Raw genomic sequence first — 16,536 nt, 5'->3', positions numbered from 1 at the left:
TCTAGTAGTTCTAGTATAAATAAATACAAATTTCCAATAACACATAAATAATTAAAATAAATAAAATGATTGTATGAGTTATTATTATCGTTATTTGCATTGAATAACCTTATAATATAATAACGTATATAATATAACTTTACTTAATCAAGCGACGCGGTAGCGTCGTGACGCCAAGTACATAAAAAACAGGATCCGAGCATTGAGAGTCACTGCTCTCGATCGACACGGCGCTGCCAAGTAGCTTATCCGGAATTTCACATCATATAAACTTTCGATTAAGATATTTCAGAAACTAAGACCTTAAGAAAAAATCTAACGGCACTTTTACTATATAATGTGGATACAAGCTTTCGATTGCGACCAGTTTGAATAAAATCGGTGCAATCAATCCCGAGAAATGATGATCGCATATCAAAATTGTGACATTTTACGTTCTCCCGGATTTTCTTCAGTCTCACGTACGTATGCTCGCACGCACACAAGCAAAGCGAGTTTGTCCCTCAAGCGTTCACATCGTGCGTATACGGTTATACGGTATGTAAAAGGCTTTAACAAGTTATATGTTGTGTGAAATTATTAATGTATAGTGCGGAATAGTGTATAACAAGGAAGAGAAGTGACACGTTAAGCAGTTAGGTTATTAAACACAGATTAACAATGAATAAATAAAAATGATAAAAATAAAAAAGAAATAAATAAATAAGTAAATAAATAAAACTATAGTACGGAACAAGGAAGAGAAGTGACATATTAAAGGTTATTATCAAGCGACGCGGTAGCGTCGCGACGCCAAGTACATTTATTATATAATAAAAACACAGACTTGTGTATGTGACACTTAACAACAATCAAGTGGATTGTGAAAAATTCATCAAAAAGTAAAAATATTGTAAAATTTTTTTCATTATCTGTTTAGACATAATATATTTTGACATATTATACATTAATCTTAATAAAGAGAATAAACAGTTATCATTTTGTGGAATATATATATATAATTATGTAATTTATAATTATATATATATATATATGTGTGTGTGTGTGTGTGTGTGTGTGTGTGTGTGTGTATGTGTGTAGAAATTTACATATTTGATTGCGCGACCATAATTATAGTTACATAGACATTTATTACATTTGCTTGTGTAGACAAATATAGTTACGCAGAAATATTCCCTACATGTATAATGATAATTATATATATATGTGTATGTGTGCATACACACACACACACACACACACACACACACATATAGTGTGTGTGTAGAAATTTACATAGTTGACTGCGCAACCATAATTATAGTTACATAGATATTTATTTATATATATATATAATTATACATGTAGGAAATATTTCTGCGTAACTATATTTGTGTCTACGCATGCAAATGTAATAAATATCTATGTAACTATAATTATGGTTGCGCAGTCAAATATGTAAATTTCTACATACACACACACATATGTATATATATATATATATATATATATATATATATATATAATTATATACTATATAACTATAGAGTAATAGATAATATGCAAATATTTTCCCCCAAAAAATAATTTGTAAAAAGGGTATAAAATTTTACAAAAAGGTGTGAAATCCCTCTAAAAAAAACCTTACAAAGGTAAAAAAAATACGCCAAGTACATAAAAAATATTCTACCTTGTATGCATCTTTAATAAAAAAATTCCTTAAAAATAATTTTTTTACAGTAATTTTCCCTCAAAAAATCATTTTCCTAAAAAACAAACCCTCAACAAATAATTTTCATAAAAAAATATTAAAAAATAAAAGATCAAAACTAAATATGAAATCAATAATTACTATTAGCCAAGTACTTAAGAGCAATTTGTAAATTTGATATAATATTTGCCGTAAAATATCAATTTTATACAGTAGAAATATTATACATAAGTTCTCCCTAAGAAATTAAAACGCATGTTATATTTATTCAGAGAAAATTGATTTTTAAAATATTTAATGAGAATTAGGATTCTTTTAATTCTCAAAACACTTTTCATATAATGCATACAATTTAAAAAAAAAGTTTTACGCAAGTTTTAAATCGCACAGTCTTTAAATCGAAGTAAATTATGAAAACTTGGCGTGCCCAGATCGTAATCAAATACAGATTAAATATTTAATTACATAATGTCTAATATTTTACATTTTATTGGAGATATATTTGTTTATAATGTAAACAATCCGGGCACGCCAAGTTTTCATAACTTACTTCGATTTAAAGACTGTGCGATTTAAAACTTGAGTAAAACTTTTTTTTTAAATTATATACATTATATAAAAAGTGTTTTGATAATTAAGAGAATCCTAATTCTCATTAAATATTTTAAAAATCAATTTTCTCTGAATAAATATAACATGCGTTTTAATTTCTTAGGGAGAACTTATGTATAATATTTCTATTGTATAAAATTGATATTTTACGGCAAATATTATATCAAATTTACAAATTGCTCTTAAGTACTTGGCTAATAGTAATTATTGATTTCATATTTAGTTTTGATCTTTTATTTTTTAATATTTTTTTATGAAAATTATTTGTTGAGGTTTTGTTTTTTAGGAAAATGATTTTTTGAGGGAAAATTACTGTAAAAAATTATTTTTAAGGAATTTTTTTATTAAAGATATTAATTTAACATAATATACTTAATATAATATAATATAATATAATATGAAAAACTTATATTAATTACTTTATTATTTTAATTATACTATTGTAATTTTATATACGACAATTTTTATATGCACCAGTGTGCATTAGTGCATCCAATCAAATTCTCTCTTTCTCCCGCTATAAATCAATTACTTTTTCCAAAAAAAGTTATAAACATTTTAATTACGTGACATATAATTGAAAATAATTTTGTAATGCTCTGGTCTCCTTTTGTGACTTATTCAGTCCATTCATATATTAAATGATATACAACATTTTTATTTTCAAAAATATTTTTATATCATTAGAGAAACTTCCGCTAAGAATAATTAAGAATAATTATGTTAAGAATAACTAAGAATAATTAAATAAGTATTTATATAATGATCTCTTTTTAAATTCATGCATAATAATAGGCGTATTTTCAAATATTTTATACATTTATAAAAATTTATTCCCTCCACAGCAATGATATATGTATGTACAAAGATTTATATGTACAGTTTGAAATAGGAAAAAGCTCCAAAACATAATATAAAAAAGCTTGGAAAGAAACTTACAATTGTGTGTTAACATTTATGAATTTACAAAATAGTTAATATTACTATTAGTTAATATTAATATTACTATAAGAAATTAGGCTCTGTGTATTGAAACATAAACTTAAATTTAAGGCCATAAGAGCTAAACGCGGATGATAGTGCGTAAGTTCAACGAGAAAATAAGTTTTTCGTTGAAACTTATTTGTGTGCACAGGGCACAAATTTTCTTGGTACGATACCAAGCAAATTTAAATAATTCTCAATTCGAGAATTTATTTAATTATTATCCCTCTTTCCCCCCTGTAATGTTGTAGGCGAGAAAAATATCGGGCCGAAAGTCGCTGAATCGGGAATCGAACCCGAGTCTAGAGCAGTCGCCCGGCAAGCGTAAGACTCGGGTTCGATTCCCGATTCAGCGACTTTCGGCCCGATATTTTTCTCGCCTACAACATTACAGGGGGGAAAGAGGGATAATAATTAAATAAATTCTCGAATTGAGAATTATTTAAATTTGCTTGGTATCGTACCAAGAAAATTTGTGCCCTGTGCACACAAATAAGTTTCAACGAAAAACTTATTTTCTCGTTGAACTTACGCACTATCATCCGCGTTTAGCTCTTATGGCCTTAAATTTAAGTTTATGATTAATATTACTATTATATTAATATTAAAAAGTGCAGATCTATATTTATATAATATATAAAATACAAAAGTACACATGTTGAATATCTAATAAGTATTGTAAGGAAACAAACATTCAAGTATTAATACATGTATGTCCATCTACAATTTTTTCTTCATTAATTAAGTTCATTAATTTATATCAATTAGATAATACATATAATGACAATATTTATTGGATTCAATATATCATCTCTTCTATGTCACTTCTTAGAACTATAATATTTTCGAGATAAAATTTGAAGTTTGATTTAATTCCCGCTGCATGGCAACAAGACAATATTAATGTCAAATGGACAGTTAACCCTTAATTACGCATTGTCAATAGATGACGAAACGTTTTATAACACATGGCTGTCGTCAATAAATAACTTTAAGATATGCCATGATGCTCCAAGTAGCACACATTCGTTTTATATACATTTCTTAAACGTATCCAATATTTTTTAACCGTAAAACATTAATAAGAAGCGTTTCTATAGAAATGCTTTTAAAACCATAGTTAAGGAAACGTATTTTTTACGTTTCTATAGACAAAATAAAAACTAATTTTTATTAATTTCAAATTATATATACATATATACATATATATACATATACATACATACATATAAATATATATATATATATATATATATATATATATATATATATAATTATTACGAAAACTATATTAATTTACAAATATATAAATAAGATTACTAAGAATCAGTATTTTATTGATCTATAGTAGAAACGCTTCTTTTTTGTTACTTTATCTTAGATCTCACTAATTATAGTCAGTGGAAGTAAAATTTCACTGTAAAATCAGTAATCGCTAGTTCGTTCGTTTATACCGCTACAGTGCGCTATTTTTCTTGTACTTAAGTTTTAATCATGAGAATTGTATAAAGCTTGCAAAGGGCGACGGATAAAATTAAAAGTATCACTTCGATTTAATTTCTGATACAATCTCAATACTCTCTAAAAGTGAATCAGTGTATTATCACTGTAATCAGTGCTGTACTTATAACTGCTTGTAATCAGTGAGTATTTACTGTTTTTCAGTGATAATACACTGATTCACTTTAGTGAAAGTAGTATATATACTACTTTCGCTAGATTGAATCAGTGTATTATCACTGAAAAACAGTAAATACTCACTGATTACAAGCAGTTATAAGTACAGCACTGATTACAATGATAATACATTAATTCACTTTTAGAGAGTAGAAGAACTTCAGATATTAAATGGATTTTATAAATCGGACAAGTAAATGTCCGGCGAATAAACGAAAATGATCTGTTCATTATATGTTAAAGATGTAAAATAAACTATCATTTATTTAACATTCTTGTTCTAATACGTATGTAAATATAAATAAAATTTTTAATTTTATACGAAGTAGATAAATTAATATTACTGATTAAAACAGTCAATATTACTAATTCTTTCAGTGAAATATTATTGATTTACACTCTCTAAAAGTGAATCAGTGTATTGTCACTGATTTACAGTGCTGTACTTATAACTGCTTGTAATCAGTGACTATTTACTGTTTTTCAGTGATAATACACTGATTCACTTTTAGAGAGCAGTGCTATAATAACTTATAACTGCTGTATCAGCGACTCTGTTTACTGTTTTTAGTGATAATATACTGACTCATTTTTAGAGAGAGAGAGAGAGTGTGTGTGTGTGTGTGTGTATGTGTGTGTGTGTATGAATTTATTTTATTAATTCCATAAAAAAACAAAAGGCTTTCCGTTACGTTAATTATTTAATTTTGTTATTTGATTCGTTTTACTACGTGTTTTCAGCCTCCGTCTCCGAGCGATAATAAAAAAATAAAATAAAATCATAAGAAAATTATTTAATGTGTGCTACTAATAATTGAAACTCTTTGTAAAATGAAAGACTATTGTTCAGATTATTAATTCATAATTTTATGTAAATATCTTAATATTTTACAAAATATTTCACAATGATATAATTATTTAGATACTTAATTTTTACTTTAATTTTTGAACGTTTTGTATATTCTATTAGAGTTTTCATATAGTCCGAGTTGCATTCTTTCATTTTATAAGTTTCAATCATTAACAGAGTTTTAATTAGCATGGTTAATTAATAGGAAAACTGTAATATAATAGATTTCGAAAATCGCGCAATGTTTCGAAAAGATGCGTTAAAAAATGTGATGATGCCTTCAATCTGCTTCCAACCGAGTGATCATTAAATCATGAAAAAATTAATTAATATTGTACAAAAACTGTAATAGAATATACAAAACGTTCGAAAATCAATAAATTATCTAAATAATTATATTATTCTGAAATATTTCGTAAAATATTTCAGAATAATTATGTATACCTGTATATATATAATGGATATCTTTTTATTATTTGCAGTAATACAAAAACTGGGATAATGCAGAGTACTTTTAAATAAGAACGGTATCGCGCGTGCTAAATTATCCGTTAAATGTTTTCACAGGAAAATATCACAAATATCATTTACCGTATAAATTTGATGACAATTACTGCTAATTCCAAGTAATACTTTATATTACATTTTATATCAATAAATAACATTTAATTATAAGTAAAAAATAATGCTAATTATAAGCCTTAATAATATAGTAAGTTAATAAACTAATACATTTTATAATCAATGAATGAAAGTAACAAACGTTATTTTTATTTTCTTGTCTGCAATTGAAATTTTGTTTATTTGTTTTTTTTTAGATAACACAGCATGATGATATATTTCAATCGTAAATTAGAATGTAATAAATATATAAATTATAAATGGAAATTTAATACGATATCCCGCTTCCTGTTTATCTGAAGAAGATATTGAATTAACATTGTAAAATCATCTATGGATTAAAGGTTGCTACGAACAAATTATAAAGGTAATAGAGGTAAGTTATTACACATTATATAATATATTTTAACATTCATTTATCAATAAATAAAGAAATTATATTAATTATAATTAATTACAATTTAAATCATTATTTTACAAATCAACAAAATATTATTTGAATGTTGCTTTTACATTTTTAGATCTAATGATGCAATAGAAAAATAATAAAAAGAAAGGAAAGAAGAAATTATATATGCTGTGGAAACGATCGTAACATATCGGCTACGAGATTTGGATTTGTTTCACAATTCACGAAATTATGATGGGATGATAATTGCTTGGCATGATAAATGTGATTACATGTTTTTGGGAGCAAGTGGTATGTTACCATATTTATGTGAATATCGCAACTATTTTTTATATGAAGAACCTTCAGATAATGTCCGTCAATCGCACTACATAATTCTCACCGAAAATAATACATTATGTTATGCGTAACAAGATATGAATATTTGTGGCAGTCTTATAAATCACTTATGTTTTACGAGTATGATCTTTCATTTCTACAACGTGTGTTCTGTTTTTTTAATTTTAGATCGTATATCGATATGTTTACCGAAAAAAATCGATAATAAAAAATAGGGCGATTCTTTTATAGATTTGAAGATACTCATTACGTATCTGGAAAGATACGCCCAGAAAAGATAAGGATGTATGTGGGAGAAGGTCGGACGCCCATTTGGTTAACGAATGACAGAATCCATCCATGGCAACGACATCGATGCATATCCTGTGAAGAGAGCATTTTAAGCCTAACGAATAATTGCTAGAAAACAATATTTGTGGACTAGAAAAATATGTGAGGTGCTAGTGGCTAGATCGGAAATCGAACCCGAGTCTTTCGCTTTTTGGGCTCTAGACTTCTGAGCTATCCAGACCTCACACCTAATGCTGCTTTTTAACATAGTGATATGCGACTCCAGAGCGATGTTGGTATCTCGGTGGATGCAATGCCGATTGCCATGGAGGATCTCTGAAAGGTCGCTCGCTGACCAATAAACACCTGGAAGAAAATTATCCAAATGATATACAATTTTCACAATGTATTCTAGTGATTAATTTGGATTAATGAAGAGTATTTTGAAAATACTTTTATACTTTTATCTTTAATGTACATGTAATTTACAATATAACCGTATCAAAATAAACGTATCAATATAAACGTATCAAAATTATGTATGCGTAATAAAAATATTTTAATATTTTCGTGAAGATATATTGAGAATTTATAAATTTCAAAATTGGGATTAATATTAAAACAATAATATAAACAATAAAATATATTAATATAGAATTTTATTTTAAATAATATGCGTGCCATTAAGTTTTCGAGATTTATTTTAATCATGACATTGCTTGATCCTAATGAATCTTGTCTTTTCGTAACACTTCTCGCAACAATATGTTTCGCAATTTAGCATGTGCAGCATACGTATATGTGATATTATTTCGACAATTTCATAAAAAGAACTCGTAGAAAGAAATTATCAATTCATGCGTATATATTCTACGCATTTTGTAATTTTTTGTTCGCGTACTTGTAACATAAATAATAAGGAAAAATATTTTTTATTTCTGGATTCAATGCAATAGTAAAAGATTTATAATATAAAGATCTGTGTAAAATTTATTACATTTAACTTACAAGTTAAAATTTATTACATTCTTTAAATTTATTACATTTAACTTATAAGTTAAGACATTAAGTTGTAAGACTTTGAAAAGATTAAGATGAATAAGTAATTTTGATATTCTGTATATGGAAGGATTTTTACCTACAAAAATGTTTCTTCATAAGTAAAAATTGTTATTGAGATTCTATAATTTTATTTCAAGCTTAAATTCAAAGGTGTATGCGTTGTGTACGTATTTTATTGTACATTTCATTTCATTATGCATTTTCATGCATTCCATGACATCTATTGATTGCTTGATGAAAGATTATATTACTACACTCGTTACTATTTTGTTTTTGCGTTACTTAGTAAAAAAGTTTGATTGATTTATCAGATTAATAATTAATTTTTGCAAGATGGCTCATTTAATCTAAAAATGTATAAAAAGTAATAGAGTGTCCACATACACAAAGAATTTCCCTGCAGTTATTCTCAACATTGGTCCTTCGAGCCGGATAGATAATTATTGGAGTAAATATACTCATCACTCTTTCGTCGACTCTCAAGGATATGGCAGAATTTCTGGGTGCTTCTGAGAGATCTGAGTTATCGCCATTACCAGGCTTCTCGAGCATACATCTTGCATCTTGCATCTACTGCTTTGATAACAGTTTGACATTGCAAAACAGCAATTTATTGCAATTTGTGCATAATTGTCCTTGACTTACAACTGAACATTTAAATTTAATAATTAGAGATTTGGCTCAAGTAATCAAAAAATTAAAAAGAAAATGGCATAAGAGCCAACGCGCGGTAGTTGGAACGCAGAGAAGCAACAACACTTCTTTCTTTTTTCAATATTAGTTTATTAAAAAATACATTATAATAACAAAAAATGAACGTTTCGGATTATCTTTTGATCCTTCTTCAGCGCGATGTTAACAATTTATATTACAGATAGTGACGCGTTACATTAAACGAATTTGTTCTCGACGCGTAGGTGACGCTGAATTGCATCCCGCGGAGGTCTAGTAAGCGCTCTGCTTCCAACAGTCAATTAAATATACTATAGTTATACTATGTGACGTCATAGCAGATCTTACAAATCGAATAAAAATAATAAAATAAATACCGAAAGATATTACACGTGAATAAGCTTTTTTGCTTAAATTAATAGTTAGAAGCATGGCTCATCAGATTCCGCGCTTTTTACAATTAATAATATAGTATGCCGCTGTGCGCTCCATGTCGATTCGAGATTCGGTGACGAACTGTATAAATATATCCTCGGTTGTCAGGACGTAAACATGGACTCAACCAAGGACATGCGCAGTTGACTCAACAATAACAAACATACCGACGCGTGAACGAACGCCTCATATTTTCGATAAATTATCGATTATCGTCGCAAATGTATAATGCAAGCCCTCTGTATCACTCTGCAAGTTCAAGCTATTTTTTTGGCGCTTGACAAATAGCATTTCAGAGACAAGCCTTTTGCCCAACGAGGACTCCCTATCCAAAATCTCAGATTCTTCCCAATTAAAATCGTGACCGAATTCCAGTCTGTGATTAGTTATAACCGAAGGTTGTGACGTATTTCGTATTTGTGACGTCGAATGTGATTTCGGTGTTCAGAAATTCGTTTTTTTAACTGTCTGCTAGTTTGGCCGACATATGACGCATCGCAATCATTGCGACGAGACTTTATACACTACATTGTTACACGAATCTTTTGGCATTATGTCTTTATGGACCTTGACAAAATTGCGAAGTTTATTTAAGCCAAAATAAGAAACTCCCGTGTCATGATTAGGAAGAACTCGCTTAAATTGTTCCGAAAACGTTGGAATGTATGGGATTGTGAAATATGAAGAGGGTCTTTTCTCAGGGTGGTCCTCGTCGGGCTCCAAGCCTGTCCGATTCAAGGCCAATAGCAACTTCAGACGTTCTCGTATTACATGGAAAATGTAAAATAGAGGATAGCCATTGTCCAAGAGGACGCCGACTATCAGCTCAAAGTTTTTTTGATGGAATCTCGGATGCGATAATAAAAAGGCACGATCCACCAATCCTACGATTGTTCCCCTCTTATGGCATAGTGGATGATTCGACTTATAATTTAGATATCTCCCGGAAAAAGTAGGTTTGTGATACCAATCGAATTCGATTAAATTATTGTTCACGATTCGTAACATCAAGAAAATTAAGTTTATTATCAACTCCCTCCTCCAATGTGAACCGAAGCCTTGGGTGAAAAGAGTTGAAGATACCCAAGACCTCATTGAACATAGAAGAGGGAGCCGCCAAAGCTATATCATCCACATACCTATAATAGAATGGTAGATTGAAGGGAACTCGTCCAATTGCTTTATTTTCCAAATCTTGCAGAGTGATATCGGCAATGATGGGGGATAGGGGAGAGCCCATGGGAGTTCCGAATGTTTGTTGGTATATTTTTCCATTAAAAGTGAAGAAAATAGAATTTAATATACACCGAACTGCAGTCAAGAATTCGTCGCGGGGAATGCTGCACTTTTCTTTTATTAAACGCCATCTCTCTGAGACGCTATCCAACGCTAAATCTAACGGGATGTTAGTAAAGAGAGAAACAACATCCAATGATAGTAATTTAAAGTGGTCATTTAACTGTACACCTGATAGTTTTTTGACTAATTCAAAGCTATTGGCAACATGACTATGTGCCCTGGGGATAGCGTCATAGATGATGTTATGTAAAAATGCAGCTAATTGATATAGGGGAGTGTTGATTGAGGAGACAATCACCCTAAATGGACAGTTCGGCTTATGAATTTTCGATTTGTAAGATCTGCTGTGACGTCGCATAGTATAACTATAGTATATTTAATTGACTGTTGGAAGCAGAGCGCTTACTAGACCTCCGCGGGATGCAATTTAGCGTCACCTACGCGTCGAGAACAAATTCGTTTAATGTAACGCGTCACTATCTGTAATATAAATTGTTAACATCGCGCTGAAGAAGGATCAAAAGATGATCCGAAACGTTCGTTTTTTGTTATTATAATGTGTTTTTTAATAAACTAATATTGAAAAAAGAAAGAAGTGTTGTTGCTTCTCTGCGCTCCAACTACCGCGCGTTGGCTCTTATGCTATTTTCTTTTTAATTTTTTGAACATTTAAACTCACAGGATATTCACAAGATCCCTTCAACATTATTGGCATTGGGCCAAATACAGAAGAAGTTTTGAAGTCGCTTCAAACTATATCGCAACGATAACATTGGCCGGCATTTCGCATCCCCATTTCAAAAACGCATCTACTTTCTCAACGCTTGATCGACAGAAGATCTGTGGCATCTCAAACGTTAATTCTCGGACAACACGTTGGATCACTGGACTTTTAGAAGACATTCTCTCTTGAAAATTATATGCGCGCAAGTAGTATATACAGGGTGTCTTATTTTAAAAGTTCCACCCTCATAACTTTTCAGGATCAACATTTGAAGGAAAACGACTCGGATAAAAGTTGTAGGGAACAAAGGGGGCTATCTAATAGTGACCTTGGATTCGACATTAAAGGTCATTTTCAAGGTTATTTGAAGGTCAACTTTGATTTTTTAAATGGAACCGCCTACTTTTTATAACACATTCTTATCTACTCAGCTCATCTCGAGAGCTTTCCAAAACACTATAATTAAGTTAGTTTTCATTAAGTACTTTCCGAGTTATGAGGTTTGAAATCATTTCATAATTTTACATAAACCGTAAAATATCTTGTAAAATATTTATTTTTCGATTAACTTACCTTAATACTTTTCTGTACAAAATAATGAGAGGAATCAATTGGTGTAAAGAAAACACATAGTTATTAAAAAAAAAAATATCTAATTGTTAATTGCAAATTACATCTTTTCTTCGAAACAACTATGTGTTTTCTGTACACCAATTGCTTCCTCTTATTATTTTGTACATAAAAGTATTAAGGTAAGATAATCGAAAAATGAATATTTTACAAGATATTTTATGGTTTATGTATAAAATTAAGAAATGATTTCAAGCCTCATAACTCGAAAAGTACTTAATGAAAACTAACTTAATTATAGTGTTTTGGAAAAGCTCTCGACCTTAGCTATAAGAATATGTAATAAAAAATAGGGGTTGCCATTTAAGATTTTTATGGTTACCTTGACCGCGCTTTTCAAGGTCATTCCAAGATCAAATAAATCAGCTAATAGATTTTTTAAGCCATTTTTTCTGTCCAAACTATTTTTTCAAAAAATTAATATTTTCTGAGATATTTAGCCGTTCCGGAACTTTTGCCCTACCCTGTATATCGTTATATCGTATCATCAAGTTCCTATTGTATTATTTCAATTGTATTTTATTGTATCATTTGCATTACTCAAATTGTTAATTTTCGCCATATAAAATATCAACGCTTTCAGCAATCGAAGCGAGAAACAAGCGTAGAACTATTAAAGCTACAGTCACACGTCTTAAACATTTTTTAGATTCGTCGGATCCTAATCAATTATCGCGTTTTGATTTAACAGAACGAATTAAAAAATTGTCTATTTTGTGAGATCAATATGATGAAATACAATCTCGAATTGAAGCATTAGATTTTGTTAATATTGGCGATAGCAAATACTACTACTTTGCATAAACAACATAATGACGAACGGGCTACGTTTGAATTATCATATTTTAATCTTGTATCTCGTTTCGAAACTGTTCTTCATGAACTTGATCTTCGTGAAAATCAGGAGAACATCAGACCTCAGAATTCTATGCCACAATCTCGTAACAATCCTATATCATCTCAGATTAGATTACCTAAAATTGAATTACCATCATTTTCAAGAAATAGTGAAGATTGGTACACGTTTTATGACACATTTGAGAAATTAATTAATGCTAATCCAGGTCTTTCTGAAATTCAGAAATTTCACTATTTAAGATCGTCACTCGAAGGTGAGGCTGCTGAGGTTATAAAGGCATTTGAAATTACAACAGAAAATTATATGGAAGCATGAGAATTGCTGATTGAACGATATGATAATCGTCGACGTATCGTTCAAGGTCATATTAAATTATTTTTTGAGTTACCATCCATGTCAAAGGAAAATCATACGCAATTGCGTGCCTTACTCGATGGCGTATGCAAACATTTACGTGCTCTAAAGGTTCTTGAAAGATCCGTCGATGTTTGGGATGATCTTGTCATTCATCTGGTCATTTCAAAATTAGATATGACTACAAAAAAGGAATGGGAAACAAGTCGTACAAATTCTTCTATTCCTACTTTCAAACAACTTAAGGATTTTCTTCTTCAAAGATGTTTAGCATTAGAAGCAATAGCAAGTAAGTCTACTACAAGCATTGGTGCTGGTAATAACGTTGCATCTCATAAATAAAAAAAGACGGTAGCAAACGCGGCCACTGCAAATTTAGCTTGTGAGTGTTGTAAGGAGAATCATTTTCTCTATCAATGTGAATCTTTTAAGAAACTTCCCGTCGACAAACGTTTTAAAATTGTAAAGGGTCCACATTTATGTATTAATTGTTTAAGAACTAGTAAACATCAAGCCAAAAATTGTCCTCCGTCGTCTTGTCGGAAATGTCAAGGTACACATAATACTCTTTTACATTTTGAATCGAATACAATACAAAATACTAGTCTTCAGAATACACCTACGGAGAGTAAAGACATATCTACTTCGGTAGTCACACAGTGTTCGCAAAAAATTCCATCGAGAGTGCTTTTATCCACCGCAATAATCCATGTATATGACTCAAAGGGCAAGACTCACGCTTATCGGGCATTATTAGATAATGGTTTGCAATTAAACTTTTTAACTAAAGAATTTGCTAAAAAATTACATCTAAATGAGCAGTCTATAAATATGCCAATTTCGGGCATCGCGGAAGGTAGTTTTGAGGCAAGAAATTCAGTTAATGTAACGGTACAGTCTCGATTCAACACGTATAAAGAGCAATTAAATTGCATTATTTTGCCAAAAATAATTCAAAAATTACCACAAGAATTTATACATCCTTCGCAATTTAAAATTCCATCAAACATTAAACTCGCAGATCCAAACTTTTATATCCCGAGTGATATAGATCTTTTAATAGGAGCTGAAGTCTTTTGGCAACTCATATGCATAGGTCAAATGAAAGAGTGTAAGGATCATCCTACACTTCAAAAAACAAAGTTTGGTTGGATTCTTTCAGGTCTTTTCGCTGAACTTCAAAGGAAAGGAAAGAATGCTTCTTGTCATTTAATTACTATCGATGATCTTAATGAAACCATCTCCAAATTCTGGGAGATAGAAAATAATTATAGCAGCAATCTAAATACATTCTCTCCCGAAGAGCGTGCGTGCGAAGCTCTCTTTCAAGAAGGAACTACACGAAATGAAGAGGGTAGGTTCGTTGTTAAACTTCCTCTTAGGAACGATGTGATTTCACAATTAGGTAAATCCAGAGAAATCGCGGAACGCCATTTTTTCATGTTAGAAAAGCGTTTATCAAAACAACCTGAAATTTATAACGAATATCGTAAGTTCATACGTGATCATCAAGATCTGAATCATATGTATCAAATAGAGAAGACAGTGGATCGTGATGCTAAAATTTATTTTTATTTACCACATCACGTAGTTATTAAAGATACAAGCACTACTACTAAATTGCGCGTTGTTTTTGATGCATCATGTAAAACTCAATCTGGAAAATCTTTAAATGACGCGTTACTCGTTGGTCCTGGTCAACAAGATTTATTCTTGATTTTGTCTCGTTTTCGCACATTTCGTTTTGCAATGACTGCCGATATTGCAAAAATGTATCGGCAAGTTCTTATCGATCCATCGCAACGATGTCTTCAACGCATTCTTTGGCGCGATAATCCACAACAGAAATTAAAAACTTTTGAGCTCGCTACCGTGACATATGGCACAGCTTCTGCATCATTTCTGGCTATACGTTCTTTGCAAAAATTAGCTGAAGATGAAACAATTTTGTATCCTTTAGGAGCGAAAATCGTATTGAGAGATTTTTACATTGATGACATCCCATTATACAAAGAAATATATCAGATAGTTTTCGGAAACATTACTTTGTAACATGAAATGTTTCGGAGATGCATGCAGAAACGTTTTAGAAACATTGCATAAACAGTTAATGTCCGCATTCAGACACCTTGATATAAAATGTTTACGACACTATCCTAAAAAATGTTACAAAAACATTTTTCAAGATAGTATCGTAAACATACTTGAGAAATGATATTTAAATGTTGCTATGTTATATTTCTGTAATAATTTATATATAGCGGTATCATGCCCGGGAAAAAAAAGTCCATATAAAATTGGCCATATATGGATTTTGTCAATATCTAATTATGTTTTGCCAAATATAGTCATATATGATATCATATATGAATAAATATTATCAGATCTGAAAATTAAGTACCACTAAGAGTACACCGAAAAAATTGTATTCTTAACTTAAGAATATGCCATTTATCTTTAGAATATATACCACTAAAATAGGCGCCAAGAGGATCCTCTTAAGTTAAGAGGAAAATCTTCTAAAGAGATATTGTTAATATACAGAAAAAAATATTTCTTTGGATTTAATAAATTTTGTTGAAGTCAAATAAATTTAATTATTGGTCTAAAAGTTTTTTTCCGCCTAATTTCAAATAATCTGTTTAATATTCTGAATCCCAACAAGGAATCCAGATTATTAAATAAATTATTTTAAATTCAGTTTGAAATTAAACTGATAAACAGTGATGTCAGAAAGAGGATGCGGCTCACGTGCACACAGAAAACCTGTGTATGAGCCGCGTCCTCTCTTTCGCATCACTACTAAGGGAAAAAAATATACTTTAGATCTTACGTTAATACAAGTCCTTTATATACATTTCATGATAAATATTGAATACGAGAAAAATTAAGAGTGGTGTCGCCGCGTAGCGGCAAATGAAGAAACATGTCGCGCACACGAAAATCGAGTTGCGGCGTAGAAGTCGCAAATTAAGAATATATTCTTATTCATTAAGAATATATTCTTATTTATTAAGAATATTTATTAAGAGGAATTATAAAGAGGAAT

General features: G+C 30.1%; 1 protein-coding gene and 1 long non-coding RNA gene across 7 annotated transcripts in view; one reads left to right on the top strand and one right to left on the bottom strand.

Moving 5' to 3' along the window:
- The window catches only part of LOC145960461 (proto-oncogene tyrosine-protein kinase ROS-like), a 61,409-nt gene that overhangs the window by 17,531 nt on the left and 27,342 nt on the right, over window positions 1-16,536 (bottom strand). Inside the window, exon 7 of the mRNA XM_083079963.1 lies at window positions 5,434-5,439. Within this exon, the coding sequence (XP_082936089.1) occupies window positions 5,434-5,439 (6 nt within the window). The remainder of the gene's footprint in view (window positions 1-5,433; window positions 5,440-16,536) is intronic.
- On the top strand, window positions 257-8,016 carry LOC145960462 (uncharacterized). 6 transcript variants are annotated; one of them, XR_014435368.1, is made up of 5 exons: window positions 257-461; window positions 6,296-6,439; window positions 6,632-6,801; window positions 6,956-7,134; window positions 7,414-8,016. It is a non-coding gene; the product is annotated as an uncharacterized LOC145960462 (long non-coding RNA). The 6 variants fall into 6 exon arrangements; XR_014435366.1 differs by having other exon boundaries at window positions 257-537; XR_014435367.1 differs by having other exon boundaries at window positions 257-759.

Source organism: Camponotus vicinus, unplaced genomic scaffold (genome assembly GCF_025532165.1).
Source record: "Camponotus vicinus isolate PSW18456_S1 unplaced genomic scaffold, iyCamVici1.0 SCAF_10, whole genome shotgun sequence".
Taxonomy (NCBI): domain Eukaryota; kingdom Metazoa; phylum Arthropoda; class Insecta; order Hymenoptera; family Formicidae; genus Camponotus; species Camponotus vicinus.
Note: the sequence above shows the minus strand (reverse complement) of the source record. Positions and strands in the feature narration are given on the sequence as shown.